Source organism: Gadus macrocephalus, chromosome 7, assembly GCF_031168955.1.
Source record: "Gadus macrocephalus chromosome 7, ASM3116895v1".
Lineage (NCBI taxonomy): Eukaryota > Metazoa > Chordata > Actinopteri > Gadiformes > Gadidae > Gadus > Gadus macrocephalus.
Window position 1 is genome coordinate 3,665,256 of NC_082388.1, and position 23,867 is coordinate 3,689,122.

The following is a 23,867-nucleotide window of genomic DNA, read 5'->3' on the forward strand; positions in this document are numbered from 1 at the left end:
CACAATGAGATATAAGAGGAGCTAAAAGAAGAGATACAATAGGGAATACAAGAAGAGATACAAGAGGAGATACAATAGGAGCTACCATAGGAGATACAGGAGAGAAACAAGAGATACAAGAGATTGTATCTCCAATGCTAATTAATAACAGAAAGCGCGTTTAAGCAAGGCAAATTAATTAGCGGAGACGTCGGTAACGAGTCGGTGGTTTCTATCTTCAGGAAAGTTTTTTTGAAGTAGTATAATATATAGTTGTGAGTGAATAATGATAATATTGAGGATCAATATTCAAGTATGCTTAAAATAATGATGAAAAGAAGTTGATGCAGCGGCTGGGTAATAAGAATAATCAAATCCCGAGTCATAATCACAAGTTAATTAACATTTATTTCATAACTTTAATGTTTTGGTTTTTCGCTGTTTAAACTCGTTATCTTCTCATTATGGAAAGCTTAGCAGGGGCAGCCCAATAATCTTAGAAAATAAGTAAGAGAAAATCTCGTTAATGAGGAAATACTTAGATTTCACTGTCACTCCAGAGAGTCAACAGTAAACCAAATATCAGCAACTTCCGCAAGAGACTCATACTCACCGTTTCAGTTACTACTTATTGTATATTTGTATGTCATGGCACTTAATGTAGGCACTTATTGTATGATTGTACATCCTGACACTTAATGTACACACTTATTGTGTGTTTGTACGTCCTGGCACTTAAAAACAGTAGGGGAGAGCCGGGTCGATTGAAACACGGGACGATTGAAACACAGCGATTTCCTCGAAAACCACACATGGCTTTCACGTCAAATTTCGTCACTACGTTCAGTACGCAAGACTGACCAACCCCGCAAACTTTGTGTAATGACGTCCCACCGTTCAAATGTTATCCCCCGAACCTGTTTTCGAGAGCGCTAAATAAAATCCTTCCTGCGGTAGTTTTTTTGCAATAAATAGTTGTGTTTTTTGTTTCATGCCATAATAATATGACTATACAACAGATTTATTAGTACTTAAGCCTGTGCTAAAGTGTGCAATGTCAGAGTTTTGAAGTCTAGAGGTAAAAAAAGTTTAAGTGTCAGCAGTCGCTGTCGGGACGATTGAAACACTTGTATCAAACGCAACAGGAGTCATGTTATCCGGTTGACGTGGTAGTTTTTGTTTAAAATAAATAAAAGGATGTTCAACTGTGTATCCCTAAACATGACTTAGGACAGGGAAATAAGTAAATTTAATGCAAATTTAGTCGTCCAAAAGAAGAAAGGTGAGTTTTAATCTAAATGTGCATCTTGACAATTACGCACAGTTACGCACGGGCCAAAAATATATTTTAACCTATTTATATTATGCAGAATTATGTGAAATTTTAGCAATGACAAGTACACAACTATGTTGTCCGGTTTGTTGCATAAAAACAAGACTAAGGTCAATAGTTTCTTTTTAAAATATGCTGTTTCATTTGTCCCGCATGTGTGTTTCAAACGTCCCGACTAGGCGGGGCGTTTGAAACAGATGTCAATTTACGTTCAAAGTTAAAAAATAGCTCGATCATCCAACATATGTATTAAATTATACTTGTAACTAAGAGAACACACATGTCAGTTGTTGATCACATGTTGAAATTATTTGTATACGTAATGTCATCTTTGAAAAAGACGGTTAACTGAAAAGTGGTTAAATCGACCCGGCTCTCCCCTACTTAGCATGGTGTAGTATCTTACCCTAGCTATCTTTATTGTATACAGGCAATGGGTAAACCGATTGATTGTTAGTGCTTGGCACTTGGTTCTATTAACATTGTTACTTTACCGACGATATAGCGACATATGGTTTTTTCCCTTTCTTCTGACAAATGTACTTATTGTAAGACGCTTCTGATAAAACCGTCTGTCTGTCCACTCTGAATGTAAATGTAAAATATACCAACTGCCATTCTTCCTCATGCTATCAACCTAAGTATGTCTTTAAACCCAAAGGTCAGCGTTCCCGTTGGCCACTGATCATTTGTCGCCGTCTAACAATCAATCATTTCTCAGTTTTTCTTTCCGATCGATCACACCCGTCGCCCAGCTGTATTTATTACGCTGAGATACAAGCAAGAGAAACAAGCAGGAGATACAAGCTGAGATACAAGAGGCGATACTAGGAGATACATAAGGAGAAAAAGGAAGAGATAGTCCATCTCTTTTTCTCTCTCTCTCTCTCTCCCCCGCTCCCTCTCTTTTTCTCCACAATGTTGCTACTTCATTCAATTTAAATACAATACTAACAATATTGACATAATCTCAGCTAATTTATCTCCCTCTCCCTCTCACTCCCTCCCCCTTTCTTTCCCTTTCCCTCCCTCCCCCTCCCTCTCCCTTTCTCTCCTTCCTTCCCTCTCTCTCTCCCTCCCTCTCCCCCCCTCTCCCTCTCTCCCTCCCTCTCCCTCAACCTCACACAACTATCACCCCTATTTATTGACAGCGGTTCGAGTCTCTAAAATCTCCCAGCGATCGCTAAACTGTCGATATCCTTCACGCTCCGACCTATCAGCAGGATTAACCAACGATCAGATTTGTCGATCACCATGTGACAACTCCCTTCCGATAGTGTTTAGCAATTAGCATTCCTTAATCACGAATAACCATCAACCCTTGCTAACGAGCAATGTCTCGGTATACAGATCAAAAAACAAAAACAAAAAATAACGTGCAATTATGTACGCAACATACGTATATATATATTTAATATATATTTAACACATTTATCGGCATATTGCAGACGAAATTGAAACCTGTGCCCGGTTAAGACCACCAGGGGTCTCATTTAAAAAACTGTGCGTGGGATCATTACTAAAAGTGTACGTACGCCCAAAATCCAAGTTTTGCGTGCGCCAAAAAATATTCAGATTTATAAAACCCTGCGTATGCACACCGTACGCAATCTTTGCTTTATAAATCACAGAGTGCCTACAAGTGTGCGCAGCTGAATAACCTTCACCATTCCCTCCAAATCAGGGACAATATCAAGGTTAGGGAAAGGATTGTCACAGTCAGGAACTCTAAAACCATTGTAAAACACCCTTAGAAGAACACACTAGTTTCCAGTCAGTTGATGTCTCTCCCATTTTGTCCAACCAAGGCTGCGGCATCCTCCAGGTCTGGCCCGGCCAGCTCCACCACCTTCCCCAAAGTTGTGACCTTTGATTTGCAAAACATTCCTTGGAATGTTAGTCCGAAAGTGGCATGCCTTGAGAAACGTCCCCCCGAAATCACTGGTTCATTGAGCAACCAGTACAATGAGGGGGGGCAAACCACCCTTTCCTTCTTAAAAAGAGTCCAGACGTTAAAAACACTGCGGTAAAAGTCAGGAATGTTGTTAAAAACACATGGGCTCAAATCTAGTAAAAACAGTGATGTATCCAATCCATATTCACCGAAACGTCTTAAAATGGAACATGCCAGGGGTTTCCTTGGGCCCACGTTAGAAATTTTCTGATGAACTCCAGTCGGCGAGATGCAAAAATCGATGTCCCCTTCTTCCTTCTGGAGGTACAGGAGGCTCTGGGGTAGCTAATCCCCATTTCTTTTCATATAATCCTTGCTTCCAACAAACACACCCAGATACTTTATCCCACCCCTTTTCCACACTAGCCAACCTGGCAACTTTACACCTGTGGCTACACCTTTGCCGACTGCCAATGCCTCACTCTTAGCCCAGTTGACCCTTGCGGACGAAACTACGCTGAAGTTGTTTATAATATCCTCCATGATAGAAACGTCTCTTTGACTCTTGATAAAAACCACAACATCATCAGCGTAAGCAGAAATCTTCAAACAACCATTGCCCCCTGGGAAAACTACACCTGACAATTTCTTTCTTATGCTATGGAGTAGGGGTTCTATGGCCAGGGAGTACAGCATCCCCGAAAGACTGCATCCCTGCCTCACACCCCTCTGTACTTCAAAAGGGCCACTCAAACCATCGTTGATCTTCAACATACTCTCAATGTCAAGGTACAGAACCTGGATCATGGCTATGAAACCAGGGCTGAAACCAAAAACCTGCAGCGTGTGCCACAGGTATTGATGTTAAACCTGGTCAAAAGCCTTTTTCTGATCTAGGGAAATAAGACCAGTCTCTACTCCCAAAGAACCAGAGACTTCCAAAAAATCCCGAATTAACATGACATTGTCAGTGATCAGCCTGCCAGGCACACAATTGGACTGTTCAACATGGATCACCTCCGCCATCACCTTCCCCAGCCTTGTAGCCAATGCATTGGACAACAAGTTATAGTCTGTGCACAGCAGAGAGACTGGCTTCCAGTTCTTAAGCTGCTGCAAATCACCCTTCTTAGGAAGCAGCGTGATGACGGCCCACCTGCAGCTCAAAGGCAAACACCCTGAGGCCAGACTGTCTCTGAGGACATCACCGACGTCTCCACCAATGACTGACCAGAAAGACTTATAAAAATCTGCAGGCAGACCATCAATGCCAGGAGCCTTTCCACTTTTCAAACCCAAAACTGCAGCCTGCAGCTCCTCGGCAGTTAGGACTTCCTCAAGGGCTTTGTTGGGCTGGACCTGAGGAAGACCCTCTAAAAATGGCAGGTCTCTGTCAGAAATATCTCTGTCATTTTTTTTGTACAGCTCCTTATAGAAACCTGCTGCATACCTGCATATTCCATCAGAAAAGACACAGTTGCTCCGGTGTCAGTGCGCAAAGAATGGGAGATCATCCTCTGACCATTCCAGCACTCAAGGCTGAAGAAATAATGTGATGGGGCGTCCCTGTGCATTGCATCCCTAAAACGGGACCTGACCAGCGCCCCCTGTGCTTTGACGCCCAGCAGACTGCTCAAAGCTGTCTTTTTTGCTGTGAGGTGCCTCAATATGACCTCGATCTCCTGTGGACTCTGCAAGAGACTGCAGATCCACTACCTCAATCTCCAGTTCTCTCATTGACCTGGCTCTGACCCTGCTAACATTGAGAGTATGCTGTTGACATACTGCAGTGTCTGATCCGGCACTTGCTCACATCCCACCACTATTGTAAGGAGGTATAATCCTAATCCTTACTCTTACTGTACTCAACCCAAAAATAACTAAAAACCTCTTCAAATGCCAAAAAGCACTATTTGTGTTTACCTTATTGATTAAACCTTAGCAATGTACCATACAATGGTCAGTAAAACCAACAGGAATAATAAAACTGCTTCTAAAAATATTGAGGTGGTGCTTAAAACAATAAAACCTATCTAGCCTAGCTAGTGATAAAACATTGTCATTGTCTTCTAACCCTAACCCTGTGAGCCCAGGTGTACTGTTTCTGAATACCATGGAAACTTCTCCATACGTCCCTCAACTCACAAGACGCCGTTGGACGTGTGAGTCATCTCAGAGAGGCAGGATGAGGCTCCAGTTGATTCCTGTCTAACCTAGAATCTTCAGTACAGTTAAAATCACCTCCTAAAAATAAATACTCATCATTATCACATTGGATTATTACTTCGCCAAGTGTGTCTAAAAACCATAACCGGTCAGTCACTTTGGTTGGGGCATAAATATTAATAAAAAACAGTTTCACGCCTTAATACTGTGTTTTAACTTTTAAAAGTTGTCCTTCCACTACCACCTCCTCACTGTATGAAACTGGTTTAAAATTATTGGAAAACAAAATGCCCACTCCATCTCTATTAAAAGACATCTCCACTCTCCACTGTCACGTCTCTTATCTTTAATTAATTGATAGAGAGAAGCTCTTTTTAAACAGTCCCTTGCACCATTCAGATTCAATGTGCCAATTTTAAAATCACACATGGTTTTAAAAGGGAAGGTCTGCATTGAAAGAAACACAATAAAAAAGAGAACTGCTTAAAAACTCTAATCACTGGAAGCAATCTCAAATTTCGCTTTTACAATCAATTTTTTAAGGCGAAATATTTCCTGATCAGAAAAAACACTGTCAGAAGATTCCCCAGTGTTCTTTTTTCAAGCCAATATGTTTTACGGACTCAATAAAAGCATTCAGATTGGGGAAGTACTTTCCCACTTGTGTTCTGTGCCCTTTTGTTTTGTCTAAGAATCTTTTGATGCTTTCAAAATAATAATCAGTGGGCCTATATTCTTGTTCTTGGGGTTGAGGTCATTCATCAATTCTGTATCAGACTCCTCGGAAGAAGAGCTTATTATTCTTTTTACTTTGGAATTGTTCTTTTCAGCACCTAATTTCTTTCTTTTACATGACACTTTCAAGGAATCCTCTTCCATCACCTCCTCCTCTTCTTCTTCCATTGAAGAATGTGGGCTAAAATGTTACCCAAGGTCAGACCTTTTCTGCAGCTCCTGTGCCACCTCATATCCAACTACACACCCCTTCTGCACGAAAACAACATTGGGCGTCGGTCCAACCAAAGGCCCAACAAAACCATCCACCAAAGCCACCGGGGGAACAATCGTGGCATAAGCGGGTGACATCGCGGCCGCCAGGGGCAACGCGGAAATCGCGGGGGGCCGCAGACGCAAGAGCCGCCAGTGGCACCGACGCAACCGAGAGTACGCGACCGTGGCAGGCGCCGCGGGCACCGTGACAGCGGCCCGCGACGAGGGCACCGCGCCGGTGGCAGCAGCAGCTGCCAGGGTCACCGCGGCAGCGCCAGTAGCCGCCCCCGGGGACACCACGGCAGAGGCAGCACCAGCCGCCAGGGCGACTCCGACAGCAGCAACCGCCGGCGCCTCTGCATCAGCGGTAGCCGCCAGGGAACCGCGCCAGCGGTAGCGTCAGCAGCAGCCCCCGGGGCCACCGCGGCAGCAGCAGCGGCAGCCACCGATGGGACCCCGTCAGCGGCAGACGCCGGGGGAACCCCTGCACCACCGCTCAATGATGCACAAAAACGGGCAAAATGCCCCTCCTGTCCGCACTTGAAACACTTCAAATTGTCCGAAGTGGCAAAGACTGTGTAATCAAAATTTTCTACCATGAATTTCAAGACTAGATTTAGATCGGCTTCATTATTTTTTAAGACCATGAAACCATACCTTCTGTAGGTAAACACATGCTTTACACGGGGGGATTTTCCCCCAAGAACTACCAATTTTATGGGAGACACCAGGTGTCCGTTCCGGCCCAGTTCTGTCCCCAATGCCTCGTTTCTTACGTACGGAGGAACGTTCGAAGTGTTCACCCTTCTTGCTGGGCTTGCAAGCGGCAGAATTTGAGTAAATAAATATTGAATCACTACTCTATTAACCTTATCAAAACTATCTAGAAAAATGACCACCGCACTATTCATTCGCGAGGAAAACTTTCTCCCAAATTGCCAAGCAACACTCCTCCACGGACACCTGAGCAGCGGGGGAGAGCGTTACGCCATGCTGCCGTGAAAGCTTCTCCCCACCCGCCTCCGAACTCGTGCCTGTGGGCATTATGCCCTGCAAGGCCGGTAACGATGTTAACGTTAACGACGTTAACGTTAACGAAGTTACACGAACAATCCAAACAAAGTTGATGAACACAAATTAACCGACCAAACTAGAGAGGTTATTAATAAACAAAACGAACATACAAAAACAAACAATTAGACAATAATAAAGTTAGAAAAATCCCTCACTCACCACGCCAAACGCTCAGCCGCACTCGCTCACATTCATTCACGCATGCATGTGAGAGAGAGAGAGGGAGAGAGAGAGAGAGACAGACAGAGAGAGAGAGAGTGAGAGAGAGAGAGAGAGTAGATAGACGCACACAACACACATCGCACAGCGCCTCAGCTCGCACAATGGCAGCACAACCGCAGATTCGACGGTCGAGGAGGGACACAGCATCTCTCTCTCTCTCTCTCTCTCTCTCTCTCTCTCTCTCTCTCTCTCTCTCTCTCTCTCTCTCTCTCTCTCTCTCTCTCTCTCTCTCTCTCTCTCTCTCTCTCTCTCTCGGTGCGCCTGAAGCATGGTGGCATTCGACGATCTGAGCCAAATGCACGGCTTCAGGATCTCCTCGACTTTTCCGTGCTCGGTTGCGGACTGCAGTTTGGCAGTAGGAGAGGTGGTCGGGTATAGCAGTATTATGTCCGCTGCCCGGATGAATGGAGCAGTTGTGATTTTTTTTGACAGTGTAAGGAAAAAGAAAAACAAAGGAGTGGAGACCGGCATCGTGGTTAAGGATTCCTTTGGGTCACCATCTCCAACATCCCCCAAATTATCGGGGATGAAGTGTTGATCAGGGAGTTGTCAAGGCACGGGAAAATTGTGTCGGCTATAAGGAAGTTGCCGTCGGGTTTCAAGTCTCCCCTGATGAGACATGTCGTGGGATAAAGACGGCAAGTTCATATGATTTTAAATAAGAAAGATGCTAAACGGAATATAGTTTTCAGTATAAAAGTGAATGATTTTGATTATGCAGTGTTTGTCAACTCTGACACTCTAACAAATGCTTTTGCTGCGGGAGGGAGGGGCATCTCGTGAGAACTTGCCCGGAGAAAACCCCTGGAAAACGAGCTGAGCCTGCTGAGGTGACAGCAGTGTGGTGAAAATCCTAAGAAAGTGTAGACTGTGACAGTTTCTATGGTTACTGCTACAGCATGATGACGTCAAGGGGTGCTGAGAATGCTGGGCACGTTGGTTGTTGTGTGTGGTTCTTGGCTAATAAAAGCTAATGGGTGTTACACCGTGACTGTTGACAGTCTTCCTCATTCATGCACGTCTACATGGTGCCAGAATTTAGCTGAATCTAATCTAAGATGGCACAAGGACTCTGCCAGATCGACCCACTCGTCTTTAACAAGGATATCGCTCACAACTGGGAGAATTACAAGAGGGAATGGCACGTCTATAGCAACGCCGGGCTAACAACGGCTAGTACGAAAGTGAAAGCCTACACGTTTCTCAACCTCGCCGGCTGGAGGCATTGGATAAACTCGACACGTTTGATTTTGCGGCCGGCACAGATCGCGAGGACCATGCCGTGCTGGTAAAGAAATTTGAGGAACTATGCCTGCCAGTAAAGAACGTAATAATGGACAGACATGCATTCAACACAACTGACCAGAAACGGCACGTGTCAATCCAGTCATATGTTTCCACGTTGAAAGTAATGGCCAAGAAATGTGACTTTGGGACACTACATGATGAACTGATAAGAGACAGTTTGGTCTGTGGTATTCACAGTGACACTGTCCGCGCACAGCTTTTGAAGGAGAAGAAACTGGATGAAAAGATATTTTCATCCACTTGTTTAATGAGTACATAGATGAGTTTCACGAGAGAGCGCACTGAGCTAATCTCATTGTGAAACCATTAGCCGTCTTGAATGATGCACTGTTAAAGAATTAGACATGTCAAGGACATAACCTAAATGTTTTCTGATTACGGTAGTTATGGATTAATCTATGAATACATACATTATACAATGTTTTGTAACCTTGAATGAAATTTGACTTAATAATTATTATATTGCTATATTAGCAACTGCAACGCTGCTGTGTAGAGTTGTGTGTCAACTGAAGGAGGCGAGAAAAAAAAAGAGATGAAGATGATGAAGACAGCGATTATGTTAGTATCGATAATGTTGCACATAAGTATCTAATCCGATTTTTTTTTTTTTCATTTTGATCGATTAGTATCTGAGTATAATCTTTTTTGACAACCCTACACTATATACATGTGTGTTAACAGGATTCTGCGTGAATGTCATGATTCGGTCTTAACCTTTCATATTTACTCCTCTCTTAGTCGACTCACCTATATGCCACCACTAGATTGACAAACTCTCCCTGTGCTTTCATCCTCCAAACTTTCTGTCTCTCCCGCTGGCTCACTAGCTCTACTCTGAACACAACAGAGGAAACATGGAAGGAATAATATCACAGATATCAGCAAACTATTTACCAGTAGACTACTGAAACACACTATAGACATCAGTGCCACTGCCAACAGGATTCTGCTCTAATGTCACAATTCGGTTTAAACCATTAATATTTACGCTTTTATCCAAAGTAACTTACAAATTGCATTGAACATAGGAAAAGCCAAGGCTCTATTAGTTTCCAGAACTCCTCTCTTAGGCTACTCACCTCTATGTCACTACCAGATTGACACACACTGCTTTCATCCTTTCATCCACCAAAGTGGACATGCCACAGGGAAGAAATATTATCAGATAACAAGTACTGTTCCTCTCTCAGATAGTCAACAAACCACTTTTGATCTGAATGACAATAATTCTATGGCTAGTTTTTTGTAGTCTATTAACTCTACTGTACTGTAATGCTACAACTGATAGGTTAACACTTCTCATTTTATCACCCCTCTTTAGTTACTTTGTTTCTTTTCTGAGACGAGGCAAAACATTGCCGATTGTCTCTGCAACCCTCTTGCTTCCTCTTGCTCATGACGACTGTGAAATAACACAAGCTCCACTAACATCATGAGAGACAAGTTAAAACTTCACGCAGGCTTGTTGTTACAATGAACAACATTGATAGTTCCTAAAATGGAGTGCTGAGAATGGTTGCGCACTTCGTAGGCCTACAGTGTATGTGAAAGATTTACCCATGGTGACATACACAAGTGCGTGTGTGCGACACAGCCAATTTTGAGGCAGGCCTGGCTAACATGAGATTCTACTATCATCCTTACCTCCCTTCTCCTACTCCCAATCATTTGCTCTTCTCTTTCGCTCTCCAAACCTCCAAGCCTAGTTACCCTAAAGAGGATGGTGAATTCACTTAAACCAGCAAAGGTTGCTAATGCACATTTGTTACAGCTTGCCAACACCTTTACTGTCACTGGCATTTGTTAATTTGTGAATCAGGCCTCTCTCTCTGTCTCTCTCGCTCTCTCTCTCGCACTAAGCAGCACCAAATACAATCTTGACGATTTTTGTAGTGCTGTGTGTAGTGTAGCCACACGTTTGCCCCATTCTGAACTTGAACACGCCGTTAATTTCCTTTCCTAGCTCCTCTTGTTTATGTTGGTAGCTTAGCCATGTCATGTCACGTTGTCAACATTGGATACATGGAGCAGAGCATAGTGGGTCATATGTCCGATACTTTTTGGAAACGTTTTCTTCATAAAACGTGCCAGACAGATTTTGTATACATTTTATTCCTTAGTATTAGCTACATGGGTATGCCGTCTTTCAGAACCTTTCATTAACTGCACTAAAGAGAGAAAAACTAGTGCATCCTTATTCTGAAAATGCACTTCCGAATGCATCTCTGTCCCCAGCATATTTAAAACCAAACTGCCCATGCATTTAGATCTAAAGGGGAACATTTCGGAACATTGAGACGTCGGCATAATGAGGCCGGGGCCAACGTCATCTAGCTGGCTTATTACATAGGTAACACATAGCTAATGATGCTGCTCGCTAGAGAAGCGACAACAACCCACGAAATTTGAGAGACACTATCAAAAGCTTCATAACTTACCTGTGTTTTCGATCGTAACACGCCACTCATTTGCTGTTGTTGATGTTTTTGATTCCGTGGTCATGTAAAAAAGACGGTTGATGACCAATGCAATCGAGTGACAAGTCACCGTCACCGAGCCGCACGTGCGGGGACGAATCAAATCATGGATCTATCCCATTGGCTAGCTAGCCCGAACAGCCATATTCTCATTGGCTGTAAGAGCTGTAGATGGAATCGGATTGAGTTATTAGGGTGTGCGGCGCGCACTTTCGGGCATCTGGTAAGGATGCCCACTGGGCGCCTTCCTTGGGAGGTGTTTCAGGCACGTCCAGTGGGGAGGAGACCTCGGGGAAGACCCAGGACTAGGTGGAGAGATTATATCTCAACACTGGCCTGGGAACGCCTCGGGATCCCCCCGTCAGAGCTGGTCAATGTGGCCCGGGAAAGGGAAGTCTGGGGCCCCCTGCTTGAGCTGCTCCCCCCGCGACCCGACCCCGGATAAGCGGATGACGACGATGAGGATGAGGCGCGCACTTTGTGCAGAGATGCGTTCAGGGAACGGAGTGTACTTCAGGGAAAACCTAAGTGTTCTACCCATATAAATATTGAATTGCTATATCCCTATTCCCAGCGATTTATTGGGGGGGACATTTTGGGCATATCTGAACATTGGGGGGGACTTGTACCCCCCAATGTATATGGCCGCTACGCCTATGGAGCAGACAGATCCATGCGCTGCGGTCAGAGGACGGACACCAGCTCACAGACATAGTAGAGTACCAGGTGAATGATGCTGTTTTTGACTCGTTCTGTGAGAACCTGCCCACAGTGTCAGAGGAGACTAACAGGGAGCTGGAGGGGCCCCTAACTGAGGAGGAGGTGTTTGTTGCCTTGCAGAGTGTATAGGGGGGTAAGGCTCCCGGTATTAATGGGTTGCCCTCTGAATTCTCTGAGTTTTCTGGACTGTACTTCTAGACATGCTGGGGGTTTTCTCAGAGAGCTTTGAGGACTCCTCTCTCCCACAGAGCTGCAGGAGGGCTGTGCTCACTCTGCTGCCCAAGAAAGGAGACCTGCAGGAGATGAAGAACTGGAGGCCCGTCTCACTTCTGTGCGTAGGTTACAAGCTGCTTTCAAAGGTCCTGTCCAACCGGCTGAAGAAGTTGATGGACCAGCTCATTCACCGTTCTCAGACTTGGTGTGTGCCCGGCAGGTCCATTGTTGACAATTCTCACTTATTAGGGATATTTTGGAAGTCTCCGGTTCTTTGGGTTTAGATACTGGTCTGGTTTCTTTAGGCCAGGAAAAAGCTTTTGATCGGGTTGAGCACCGCTACCTGTGGAAAGTTTTACAAAGGTACGGCCTCAGCCTGGGTCTGATAGCTAAGATGAATGTCCTGTATGAGGACATTGAGAGTGTGCTAAAGATAAATGGTGGTCTGTGTAAACCTTTTAAAGGGAAAGAGGTATTCGACAAGACTCCATGTCTGGTATGTTGTATTCACTGTCTATAGAACCCATGTTGCACAATGTTCGTGGTTTTATTGATGGCCTGTTTTTACCTGATATTAGTTCAAATTTTATTTCATCAGCCTATGCAGATGACATCATCATTTTTATAAAAAATCAGAAGGACATTAATAAATTGGGCAAGATTGTTGATACATTTGGGAAGATCTCACCTGCCAAAGTGAACTCGGAACTCGGCCATGAGTGAAGCGCTGGCAGTTGGGAGGTGGTCTGCGGGTCTGCCCCAGCTGCCGGGGGGGGCTGAGCTGGAAGAGGGGGGGTTTAAAATACCTGGGGGTTCATCTGGGGGATGAACAGAGAGAAAGGAAGAACTGGGAGGGTGTGTTGGAGAAGTTGGAGGGGAAGCTGGCTAAGGGTGCACTCACACTAGGCCATCTGGCCGTGGCCGTTGGCCGTTTTCACACCTAACCGTGCTGAAATGGCCCCATTGTTCTCTGGCCTGCACTCACACTAGGCCATCTGGCCGTGGCCGTTGGCCGTTGCAACTGTGGCCTGGCCACGGTAGGCTCTTGTACATACGTCATCACGTCGTAAGTAACATGTCATCACCAAGCGTCCGCTGCATGGACCATAATAAAGTCTGCCGCCAGTCAGAGTTCTAACAACAATGGACAACAACACAGAGAACACAGTTCGCACTTTGCTGAGTCTGTTGCTTATTTGGGTATATGTTTACCGTTTAATGGGAAAGAAGGCTCGTCGCCTTTATTATGTCTGTGGTCCTCGCATGGACTCTGCATCATCCAGCTCAGGTTGCGTAGCCGTGCGTGTGCGCGTGTCGGCTCATTAGCATCTGTACCGTAGCGGCCCGTACCGTAGCAGTACACCTCTCCCAAGTGGCCAAATTGGCCTGGCCTGGCCAGACTGGCCACACTCACACTGGCAGATTTGAGCACGGTTAGGTGTGAAAACGGCCACGGCCACGGCCAGATGGCCTAGTGTGAGTGTACCCTAAGTGGAGGTGGCTGCTTCCCCGCATGTCCTATAGAGGAAGGGTCCTAATTATTAATAATCTTGTAGCGTCCACCTTGTGGCACAGACTGAAATGTTTAGAACCCTCTGTAGAAAATTAACATGCAAATGTTAATTTTAAACTTTTTCTGGGAAGAGTTGCATTGGGTTCCTCAGAGTGTGTTATATCTTCCAAAAGAAGAGGGGGGGGCAAGGGTTAGTTAACCTGGGGAGCAGAGCTGTGGCTTTCAGGCTGCAGTTTATCCAGTGGTACCTCTTGGGCATGATGATGTCGTCTGGAGACAGCCAACAGGCATAATTTAAGGAAGATAGCTGGCCTCTTTTTAGACAAATCTTTGTTTTTATTGAATTGTTTTTTTTTCGTGTGTGTAGTTTGCCTCCTTTTTATCGTGGTGTTTTCAAAGCATGGACTCTTTTTAAATGGGACGGACTGGGGCCCGCTGTGTCTCTGTTCTGGCTCCTGGAAGAGCCCCTGGTGTGGCTCGGCTGGATGTGCAAGGCGGCAGCAGCCCTGGCCTCACCCAGCGCCTGCGCTCCACTGGGGTGGTCAAGCTGAGGCAGGTGGTGGAGGAGGCAGGGCCCGGGCTCCACAACACTGAGGCTTTGGCTTCTCTCTTGGGTCTGAGGTCCAGCCGGCACACCAGAGACATCATGAACCAATGGATTAGCAGACTGAACAGTGAGGGGCGAGAGATGCTGAGGGACTACTTCAGCAGGGCGGATGTACCAGACAAAGGGGATCTGTCGGTGGACCAGTCCAGACTGGTGAAACCCATGGGCCTTTCCAAGTCCAGGATGGAGTTAGTAACTTTCAGGGAAAAGTATAAGTACTGTGTGGTGGCTACACACAAACACAACCTGAGCAATAGGAGGGACACAGTGGGGAAGAAGAGGCTGCAGGGCCGTGTGCCTGTATGGAGCCTCCTTTACAAGCCTCCCCTAAACAAGAGAACAGGAGACCTGCAGTGGAGGATCCTGCAGGGGGCTCTGTCTGTGAATAGTTTCATTGGAAAAATCAACCCCACGGTGTCCGAGAACTGTCCATTCCGTCAAAAAAATTTAGACTCTAGTCCATTGCTATTTGGACTGTCACAGACTGAGAGTCCTTTATCATATTTTAAAAACAGTGTTTTTAAATTGTGGAGAGGTTTGGTCAGAGTCTGCTTTTATCTTTGATGATGGTTACGATAAGGAAAATTCCAAAAATTGGTGTTTGTTGAATTTTGTGGCCTTGGGCTGGCAGAGATGTTTGGGGTCCAGGCCAGAGTCAGGGTGGACTTCAGGGACCACTCATTAATGGGCACAATGGAAGAGTTCAGGGACTTATGGTGCTTCACCTCAGCAGTATGCACTGTGCAGGAGGGGAAGCTCTTTTTTAACTCTGTGTTTTAATGAGTGTGTTTATTTATTAATTATTGCTGTATAATCTAATGTTTTTTTTGTCTGTGTTTAAAAGGTAAATTATTGAAGAAAGAAACTGTGAATACTGGTTCACACTTACGTTTACACACCGACGGCGGAGTTCAACCACGCAAGGCCTGACAATCACCCACTCATACACACATTCACCCATTCACAACAACTCTCTCTCTCTTTGTGTCACCCTGACAACCGTCAAGGCCGCACACTGGAGGTAATTACCCAGAATGCACCTCTATTCACCGTGTGTGCGCCAAGCGGCAGCTGTCAATCAACGAAGCCCTGCGTCTTTAATTGGCCGTGATTGAGGGTCAGTGTCATGTGACGCATCATGTGACGCATCATGTGACGTGAACACAGCCAACCAGAGAGAGAGTACGGAGGTGAGGGGAATCAATACTGCATAAATACGAGTACTTTGAGTACTGAACTCGAATGCAGTGTTGCCAACTTAGCGATTTTGTCGCTATATTTAGCTACTTTTCAGACCCCTTTGGCGACTTTTTTTCAAAACAGCGACAAGCGACAAATCAAGCTCCTTTTTCAGCTGTTATTGGTGACTTTTGGCGACTTTTTGAGGTGAAAGCACTATCGCTATTACCTCTTCACAACGAGCACCGGGTGCCTGCGCGGCCCCTCCCCCGTCTCAAAGCACTTACAGCCAGCCCAGTCCTCGTGCAGCAGTCCCTCCCAGCTGCTCTGTTAGCAGGAGCTAACAGGAGACGTTCACGCCTCGGCATCCGGGCTGCAAATTAATCCGCGTCCCGGCCAGCAAGCCGCCGCCGACTGATCCCGGACCCTGACGTACAGTCAGGGCGGGAAAATTTAATATTTTCTTTGTCTAAATAAAATAATAAATCGCTGTGTTACATTGACTCACACTGCCTCAGGCTCAGTCACTTCACCTCACCTCGTCCACTGTGTGTGTGTGTGTCTTTACCATGTCGCAGTCAAAACTTTATCAACAAAAATATAGGAAAGAGTGGGAAGCAAACACTGCTTTTAAGGGCTGGTTAAAGCCGTTTATTGTCCCGCTTGATGATAAACGAGCATACTGTAGCTATTGCAAGGTCGATTTCTGTGCCAAACTCAGTGAAAAAAAAAAGCATATTCAAAAGGCAAAGCCTTACAGTTCAGCTCAAACAACGCTGCCATTTACGGTAAGCAAAATTGGGACTAAGCAAAAAAATAAAATTGTGTTTTTTTCTTATACTTCCGGTTATGCAAATTAGGCGATGACGTCATCTAGCGATTTCTGGCGACTTTTAGGAGAGCCAATAGCTACTTTCCTTCCTGAAGAGTTGGCAACACTGCTCGAATGTAGTATATGTATATAATGCTGTGTTCCTCAATACTCGGAAGACAGACTTCCGAGTCGAAAGGCGAAGATCTCACAGCTTTCTTGCGGCATTTCTGAGGCACGCCCCCTTTTTGTCTTCATCTTTCTAAAATCTGAGAGTAGACCGAGAGCAGTGATGCGGTCTACTCTCACTGATGCTCTCGGTCTACACTCTTCACACTTAATTATATTGCTACTTTATTCTTCACACTTAATTACATTGCTACTTTATTCCGGTCACCAATTTATACATTGCATGGTCTTGCTGTGCGTGCAATACAATGTAAAGTTGTGTTGTTTGTTTTCGGGCTGGTTTGCTAAAGAGGCTAATGTAGCTAACAATAAACAACGACTAGCCAATTTCATGACACAATCGCAAAGAAGTACAGGAATGCTATGAATGCTCCGAGACCGGAAATTACATCAAAAGTACAACTCGGAAGGCTGACGTCCAAGGATTCAGGAACACACCATAAGCACATGGAAGTACTGAACTCCTTTTGTGATTTTGTAGTTAATGTACATCAGGGAAGTATATGTATATTAGTGAAGTATATGTATCTTAGTGAAGTATATGTTTATTAGTACATTAAATATTAAACTGCTGTGGAAGTTTATAGCCTCCCTAAACTACAACGCCGACACACAAGCTACGCACATGCTACACACTCCGCGACTCGGCGACACATAGATTCATGCCGGGCGACAGATCACCTCCGACACCGACCGAGAGGGACGCCATCACGGTTTCCGAACGAGAGACCACCATGAAGGTGTGAATGAATGGGTGAATGTGTGAGTTGCAAACACTTTGGTTTGGTTTCCATCGCACGCTTTAATAATTCACACCAAGGGAGGGGAGGGGGGTGTACAAAGACGATGGGTGTGTGTGTGTGTGTGTGTGTGTGTGTGTGTGTGTGTGTGTGTGTGTGTGTGTGTGTGTGTGTGTGTGTGGGTGTGTGTGTGTGTGTGTGGGTGTGTGTGTTTGAGTGTGTATGTGTGTGATTGTTAGTGTGAGTTTGTGTGTGTGCTTCTGTGCAGAGGTCAACAAGACCTGCTATGATGTGTTTGGGAGGAGGAAGGGGAGAGGGAGGGGGAGGGAGGGAGGGAGGGAATGGAGGAGGATGTGGCAAAAGGGTAACAGATAACGTTAAAAAAATCTGTGCTAAATCAGGAAGCTTTGAGTCGGTGAGAGAGACAGCAAGATGGGGAGAGAGACAGAAAGAGAGAGAGAGCAAGAGAGAAAGTGGGAGTGAGAGAGAGAGCGAGAGCGAGAGTCAGATAGCGTGAGCGTGAGAGAGCTAGAGTGAGGGAGAGAGGGAGAGGGGCTTGAAGAGCGAATTAGTGCAAGAGGAACACAGTTGATGATACTTGCATTAAGACGTGCTCTCGGCGTCTTACACCGTCTCCCTGTCTTCCCCTCTCTTGTTCACAGCCTTGCACGCCCTCCCTCGCTCACTCTCCTCCTCGTCTCACCTCCTTATCTCGCCCATGCACCCCTCGCACGCCCTTCCTCTCTCACTCTCTCCCCTCTGTGGTTTCTGCCTTATCGTCCCTTGGGAATTCTCTGTCTTGCACTCTCTCGCTCTCTCTCGCTCTTGATCTCTCTCTCCTTCCCTTCACATCTTCCTTCTCTCTCTCTCTCTCTCTCTCTCTCTCTCTCTCTCTCTCTCTCTCTCTCTCTCTCTCTGGTCTGTTCCGCAGTGCACACTTTTATCCCAGAACACCTTTACCCACACCCCCATCTCCGACGCAGGTGACTAAATATAGTCAATACTGCATATTATATACATATATATATATATATACATATTTATATACATATTTATATATAATATAAATATATATTAACTATTAGGGGTGTGCATTGGCACTGCCCTCACGATTCGATTTGATTACGATTCACGAGGTAACAATTCGATTCGACGATGCATTGTGATGCATTGCGATGCATCAAAATTCTACTGCACACAATAAGGCACATTTTTCCACCTTCCACTCCCAAACCTACTGCAATTAAATGCCAGGCTTTGTCCTTTCTGACATTGTCCTTGATGATATATTTCATAAATCATTTTATGTTGCTCCACTTCGACAATCAGTCTCTCGTCGTCCATGTTGCCGACCCTCTGAGACCCTTTGATTGATTGACTGCTGACCTGGTGCCATCGTTCATGACGCGGTTCAGCAACGGCTCGCGTCAAAAATAGAAGTGCTACGGAATGGTAGCGCTGCGGCACGCCGCACCGCTTCTGGGACGCTGCTGAGCCGGTGGAAAGGGTTTCATTGATTAGAGAGGCAGCGATCAGCAGCAGTGACCGCGGCACAGCCGTTCCGCGGCGCTTACGTCCCCGGTGGAAATCAGGCTAGTGTTGTTGTTGCTAGCTAGCGCCGCTGCTTAGCATGTACTTCACAACTCTATTGTCCACTTGAGGCCCGAAAATAAACAGCGACATAATCGATTATGGCACGTTGCCGCATCGATGCTGAATCGTGCATGCCCCGCATTGCGATGCATCGCCGAATCGATTATTGTTGACACCCCTATTACTTATGTACTGATTAGTAGTCCCGATTTATTATTATTATTATTTATTTATTTATTTCATATAATGGTCTGGCCCACGAAAGTAGTTCATCAGCGGCCCTATTGACACTGGGCTGGCCCAATCACATCCCCTGGGCTGACCCAACACCAATCCCTTTCGATTTGGACCTGCCTACATAATGCATTAGGACGGTAAACAAACTCAGCTTGGCCCATGGCCTTGACATTCTTGACACGTGCACGCTAGTCTGCGGCCCATTGGCTGTCTTCTGTACTGACTAGGGGCTCGTCCAATCATATCACAAAACACCTTCTACCTTTAGCTTGGTCGGTGCACAGAAACGCACGTTTCGTGAGAATCCTCCAGTCCAAAATGGAGAGAAAGAGAAAAGGGGGTGCAGAGAAACTGCGAGACAAGAAGAGGCTTGCTCTTCAAGCCAATGCTGCCAAATGTGGCAAAATATCAGAAATGTTTGCCACGGCAGGGCCATCCTCAGCTCCCGTGGATGACAGTGATGCTGGTGGCGATACGATACAACGACCTACGGTAAGCTTACTGATCATGAATTAAAACGTCTCTAAAATATGTTTGACTTAGGACCTATGTTCTATGGCCAAGTTCGTTTGCATTGTAAATACAAGACAAGTCTGTAGCTGTTGCTAGCCCTCAGCCTACTCTACTCTGAAACAGCCAGCCGTTAGCCTACACTCTAATGTTGTGTGTTTGAGTGGTGGGCTAGCCCGTTAGCCTATTGGTGCGCGGTCCAGATACCGAATTATGATAGCCCTATACTCCGTCCAGGGGTATTTTTCGGTAAATCACATTCAATAGTTTAATATTATAAATGAGATTCACACTGTCATAATTTAGCCTTGCACATATCCAGTCTATGGTAGCCTGTGAAGTGCTAATGTTAATGCATTGCGCCCTAACGTCATGCCATGCATTATTCAGAATGTACAGTCCCGTGCGTGAAGTTGACAAGCATTTGCAGTTAAGCATAGCCTCCGTGTACTTTTGAAGTTAAATTGAAAAAATAGTCTAATGGTGGTCGCTGGGACAAAACCAGTTGAAAACCCCTGTGCTAGAGAATAGCTTCTAACGCCAAATTCCAACCCCATGTTTGTGGGATGAGTAGTAGGCTCCCTTTTGACTGGGTAAGTTCACAATTTAGTGGGTACTACTCTTGATACAGTAGAGTAACATCTGATCCATCATTTCTTCTCTTCTCTATTCTTTGTCTTTGTCTTCTATTTTTCGTCTTTGTCTTCTATTAAACGCAGGTACACACCCAGTCGGATGAACTCTACCCATTACTGTGATGGACGTGGAGTATACTTTTTTTGTTAATAAATAACACCTTTTGGAAGTGTATAATGCGTCCACTCTCACTGATTGATTTTAACTCATTGCATGGCTTAAGGTATGTGGAAAATAGTTGCACAGTTGGAGTCAGGCTTTTAGCTAGGATTTTTTGTACAGCACTTGATAGTTTTTAGGTAATATTACAATTACACTGATTTATTTATATGTTTAGTAATTTAATACATAATAACAGTGAGTGTAACTGAAACTAGGCAACAAGGTACAAAATTCAAGTAACAACTTTAACAAAAAGAAACAACTTTCTACACAACTTTAAAGTGTATGATGTATATTGTATTGTATTGAATTTAGATTAACTAAGACCACCACCTTAACACACAAACTCTTGTTGAACTCATAAAGTAGTAGGTTCAGTGACGTGCGGTGAGACAGCTGTCTTCTGTAGCTTCTGCGAGCCTGTGAATCAATGTTTCGTTGGAATCATGATGTAACGTTGTTGTAGCGGGAATACAGCAATGCTATTTTCTAATTGGCAGGGCATATGTATGATTCTAGACTTCACTAGGGCACTGAAGCGACTGAAACGGTGAACTTTGATCACATTCAGCCAAGTTAACAGGTAAAACGGGAGAAAAATAGGGCGTCTTTAGGCCGTCCTGCCTAAAAGTAGGGCGTCCCATTTCTTCTTATTTTTTAGTAGACTATAGGGCAGACGCCCTGCTAGCTAAAAGCCTGGTTGGTGTAGACATTCGAGAGACCAAAAAGACTGAAAAGGTGTGTTATCGAATTTAGTGGGCCGGTCTGGTTCAAAATGCCCGGGCCGATTTTTTGTCCCAATCCGCCCCTGCCCTCACCCCCTCCCTCCCTCCTCCCTCACCCCTTCCTCTCCCTCCCTCCCTCCCTCCTGTAAACAACCAGTGTGGGTTATTGAGGATAACCACGGCATTGAGATCAATGCAGTCTCCACACACTCTTGAAGGGTCATTGAAGTAACGGAAAAATGATCCAACTGCGTCTCTGTGGGAAGAGCCGAACGCAGAGAAACGAAAAGCCTGTTTCCCCTCGAGCGAATAATGTGCAAATGTGCCGCTACGAATGGGCCCTGCAACACTAAAATCAAACCATTGGTTTTGACGGCAGCATACAATTCCAGCTGATGGAAGCCATTCTTTCAAAATGGAGTCGCAACTTATCAATCTCCCTCCCTTCATCCACAGCATTAAGAAGAAACAAACACAAGACAAGAGCGGTGTTATATGCGTCTGAACGCAAAACTACACAACTGGATAACCTTCATCTAAGACGAGAGAACTCTCCACATCGGGATCGACGCTATTTAAAAACGACGGTAGATGAGAGAGAGAGAGAGAGAGAGAGAGAGAGAGAAATATAAATATATAGAGAGGGAAAGATCGAGAGAGAGACTCTGAGAACTCTCCGCATCATGATAGTTGCTATTAAAAACACGACAGGAATTGTCACCCTTTCGGCAGTTGTACTTCTAGGCTGTGACTCTTTCGTACGTCGACTTTAAATACATCCTTTCCCCGAAGCGTGGAAACATAAATAACCTTCAGTAAAGTAAGTGAGACTACGCAGAAAAGTAAGTGAACACACCAAAAAGCAAAATAAAATCAAATTGTTTCGAGGCACAAAGTGAATGCGTTCCTAAACATGCAGAGGTTAAAGCTTTGAGGACAAAACTGTGTGGTTTAACACCTTAAATATCTCATTACGTTTACATTCAGGGCATTAATCAGACACTTTTATTCAGAGAGACTTACAGTAAGTCCAATGTCAGAAGGAAGGATATTTTCCCGAAACAAACGCACCAAAATGAATTTCTCCTTGCAAACCAAAATCGCAACGAAACATCTCGTCCTAGAAACAACGAATCAAACGCACCAATGAACATATCATCCTTGCATACCAAAACATGCATCAAAACATTTCATCCTGGAATACACAGAACAAACACCCCAAAAACATCCTCTCACACCCAAAAACGCACAACAACTTGTCATCCTTGAAAAATCAAAAATCAAACGCACTAAAAACACGCACTGAGATATCTCATCCTTGCAAACCAACAATGCACCAAAACATTTTATCCAGGATAATATTTAACAAACGCACCAAAACATCTCATCCTCACAATCCAAAAACACATCAAAACATTTCACTGGGGAATGCACGAAACAAACTCCCAAATAAACATTTCATCCTTGCACACCAACAATTGACCAAAACATCTCCTCCAAGAAACAATGAATCAAATGCAGCAAAAACATTTCATCCTACAAAATACGAAACAAATGCCCCCAAGAAGATGTCATCCTAGAAAAAACAAAACAAACGCCCCCAAAAACATCTCATCCACTTACACCAAAAAAACACACAAAAACATCTCATCCCCACAAAAACAAACACACCCACAGCCCTCTCAGCAAGAACCTCTAACGTTATGACCCCATCGTTTATCATCGTCGTGGCGACTCACCGAGCACCCCCAGGCGGTAGTTGATAGTGATGACGATGACGTTGCCGTAGCTTGCCAGGATGCTTCCGTCGATCATGTTGCCGGTGCCCTCCATGTAGGAGCCCCCGTGGATGTACACCATCACCGGCTTCAGCCCATTCTCGTCATGGATGTCTGCAGGGAGGAGGATCGGGGGGGGGAGACAGTTAGCAGTCAGTTGACCTTTACACCTCAAGGTCATATGGAACAGCAAATCCATCACATACACACACACACACAAACACACAGTAAGCTCTAGTTTATAAGGTGTCTGTCGATGCCAAAACAAAAACAGCAACAAAAAAACGTATACCAAAATAAGCACAACTCCAACAGCGTATTATCATTAACATAATTATGATTTTTTTTTCCAAAATTACTTTCAAAAACTCAAGACATCGACAAAAGCATTCAACAAGGCCAGCTTTGCGTATGAATTCATTATTTTATTTGTGTAGCCCTTAAACACAGGTACACCCTCAAATAGCTCAGCATGCCATATATTTATGACACCTGGTCCATCTTCAAGTCTCTGCAAAAAGCTGCCCCTCATCCTCATGTTCTCGTTCCCCTCATCCTCTTCCCCTTTATCATTTCATTGCCGTTTCCCGATGGTCGTTTGCTCTGTCACGGACTGCGAAACGCCAGCCACCTGGCACCTCCAACCTGAATCCCACCCCTCCATCGACTCAGGACCTTTGAGTCTGCTAGCCAGCGAACAAAAGTGTATAATATGATGAGAGAGTGAGAGAGAGGACAGACAGAGGGACAAAGAGCAGGCGCCAGGCTTTGCTTAAACTCGCCCGTCCACTGCTGTCGTCTGTCGCCA

At 45.0% G+C, this 23,867-nt stretch overlaps 1 protein-coding gene across 1 annotated transcript in view; it reads right to left on the bottom strand.

The window, feature by feature from the left end:
• Positions 1-23,171, bottom strand: part of nlgn4xa (neuroligin 4 X-linked a) — an 86,202-nt gene extending 63,031 nt beyond the window's left edge. The window contains exon 1 of the mRNA XM_060055472.1: positions 23,021-23,171. Within this exon, the coding sequence (XP_059911455.1) occupies positions 23,021-23,141 (121 nt within the window). The 5' untranslated portion in view covers positions 23,142-23,171. The remainder of the gene's footprint in view (positions 1-23,020) is intronic.
• Between the last annotated feature and the right edge of the window lie 696 nt (positions 23,172-23,867).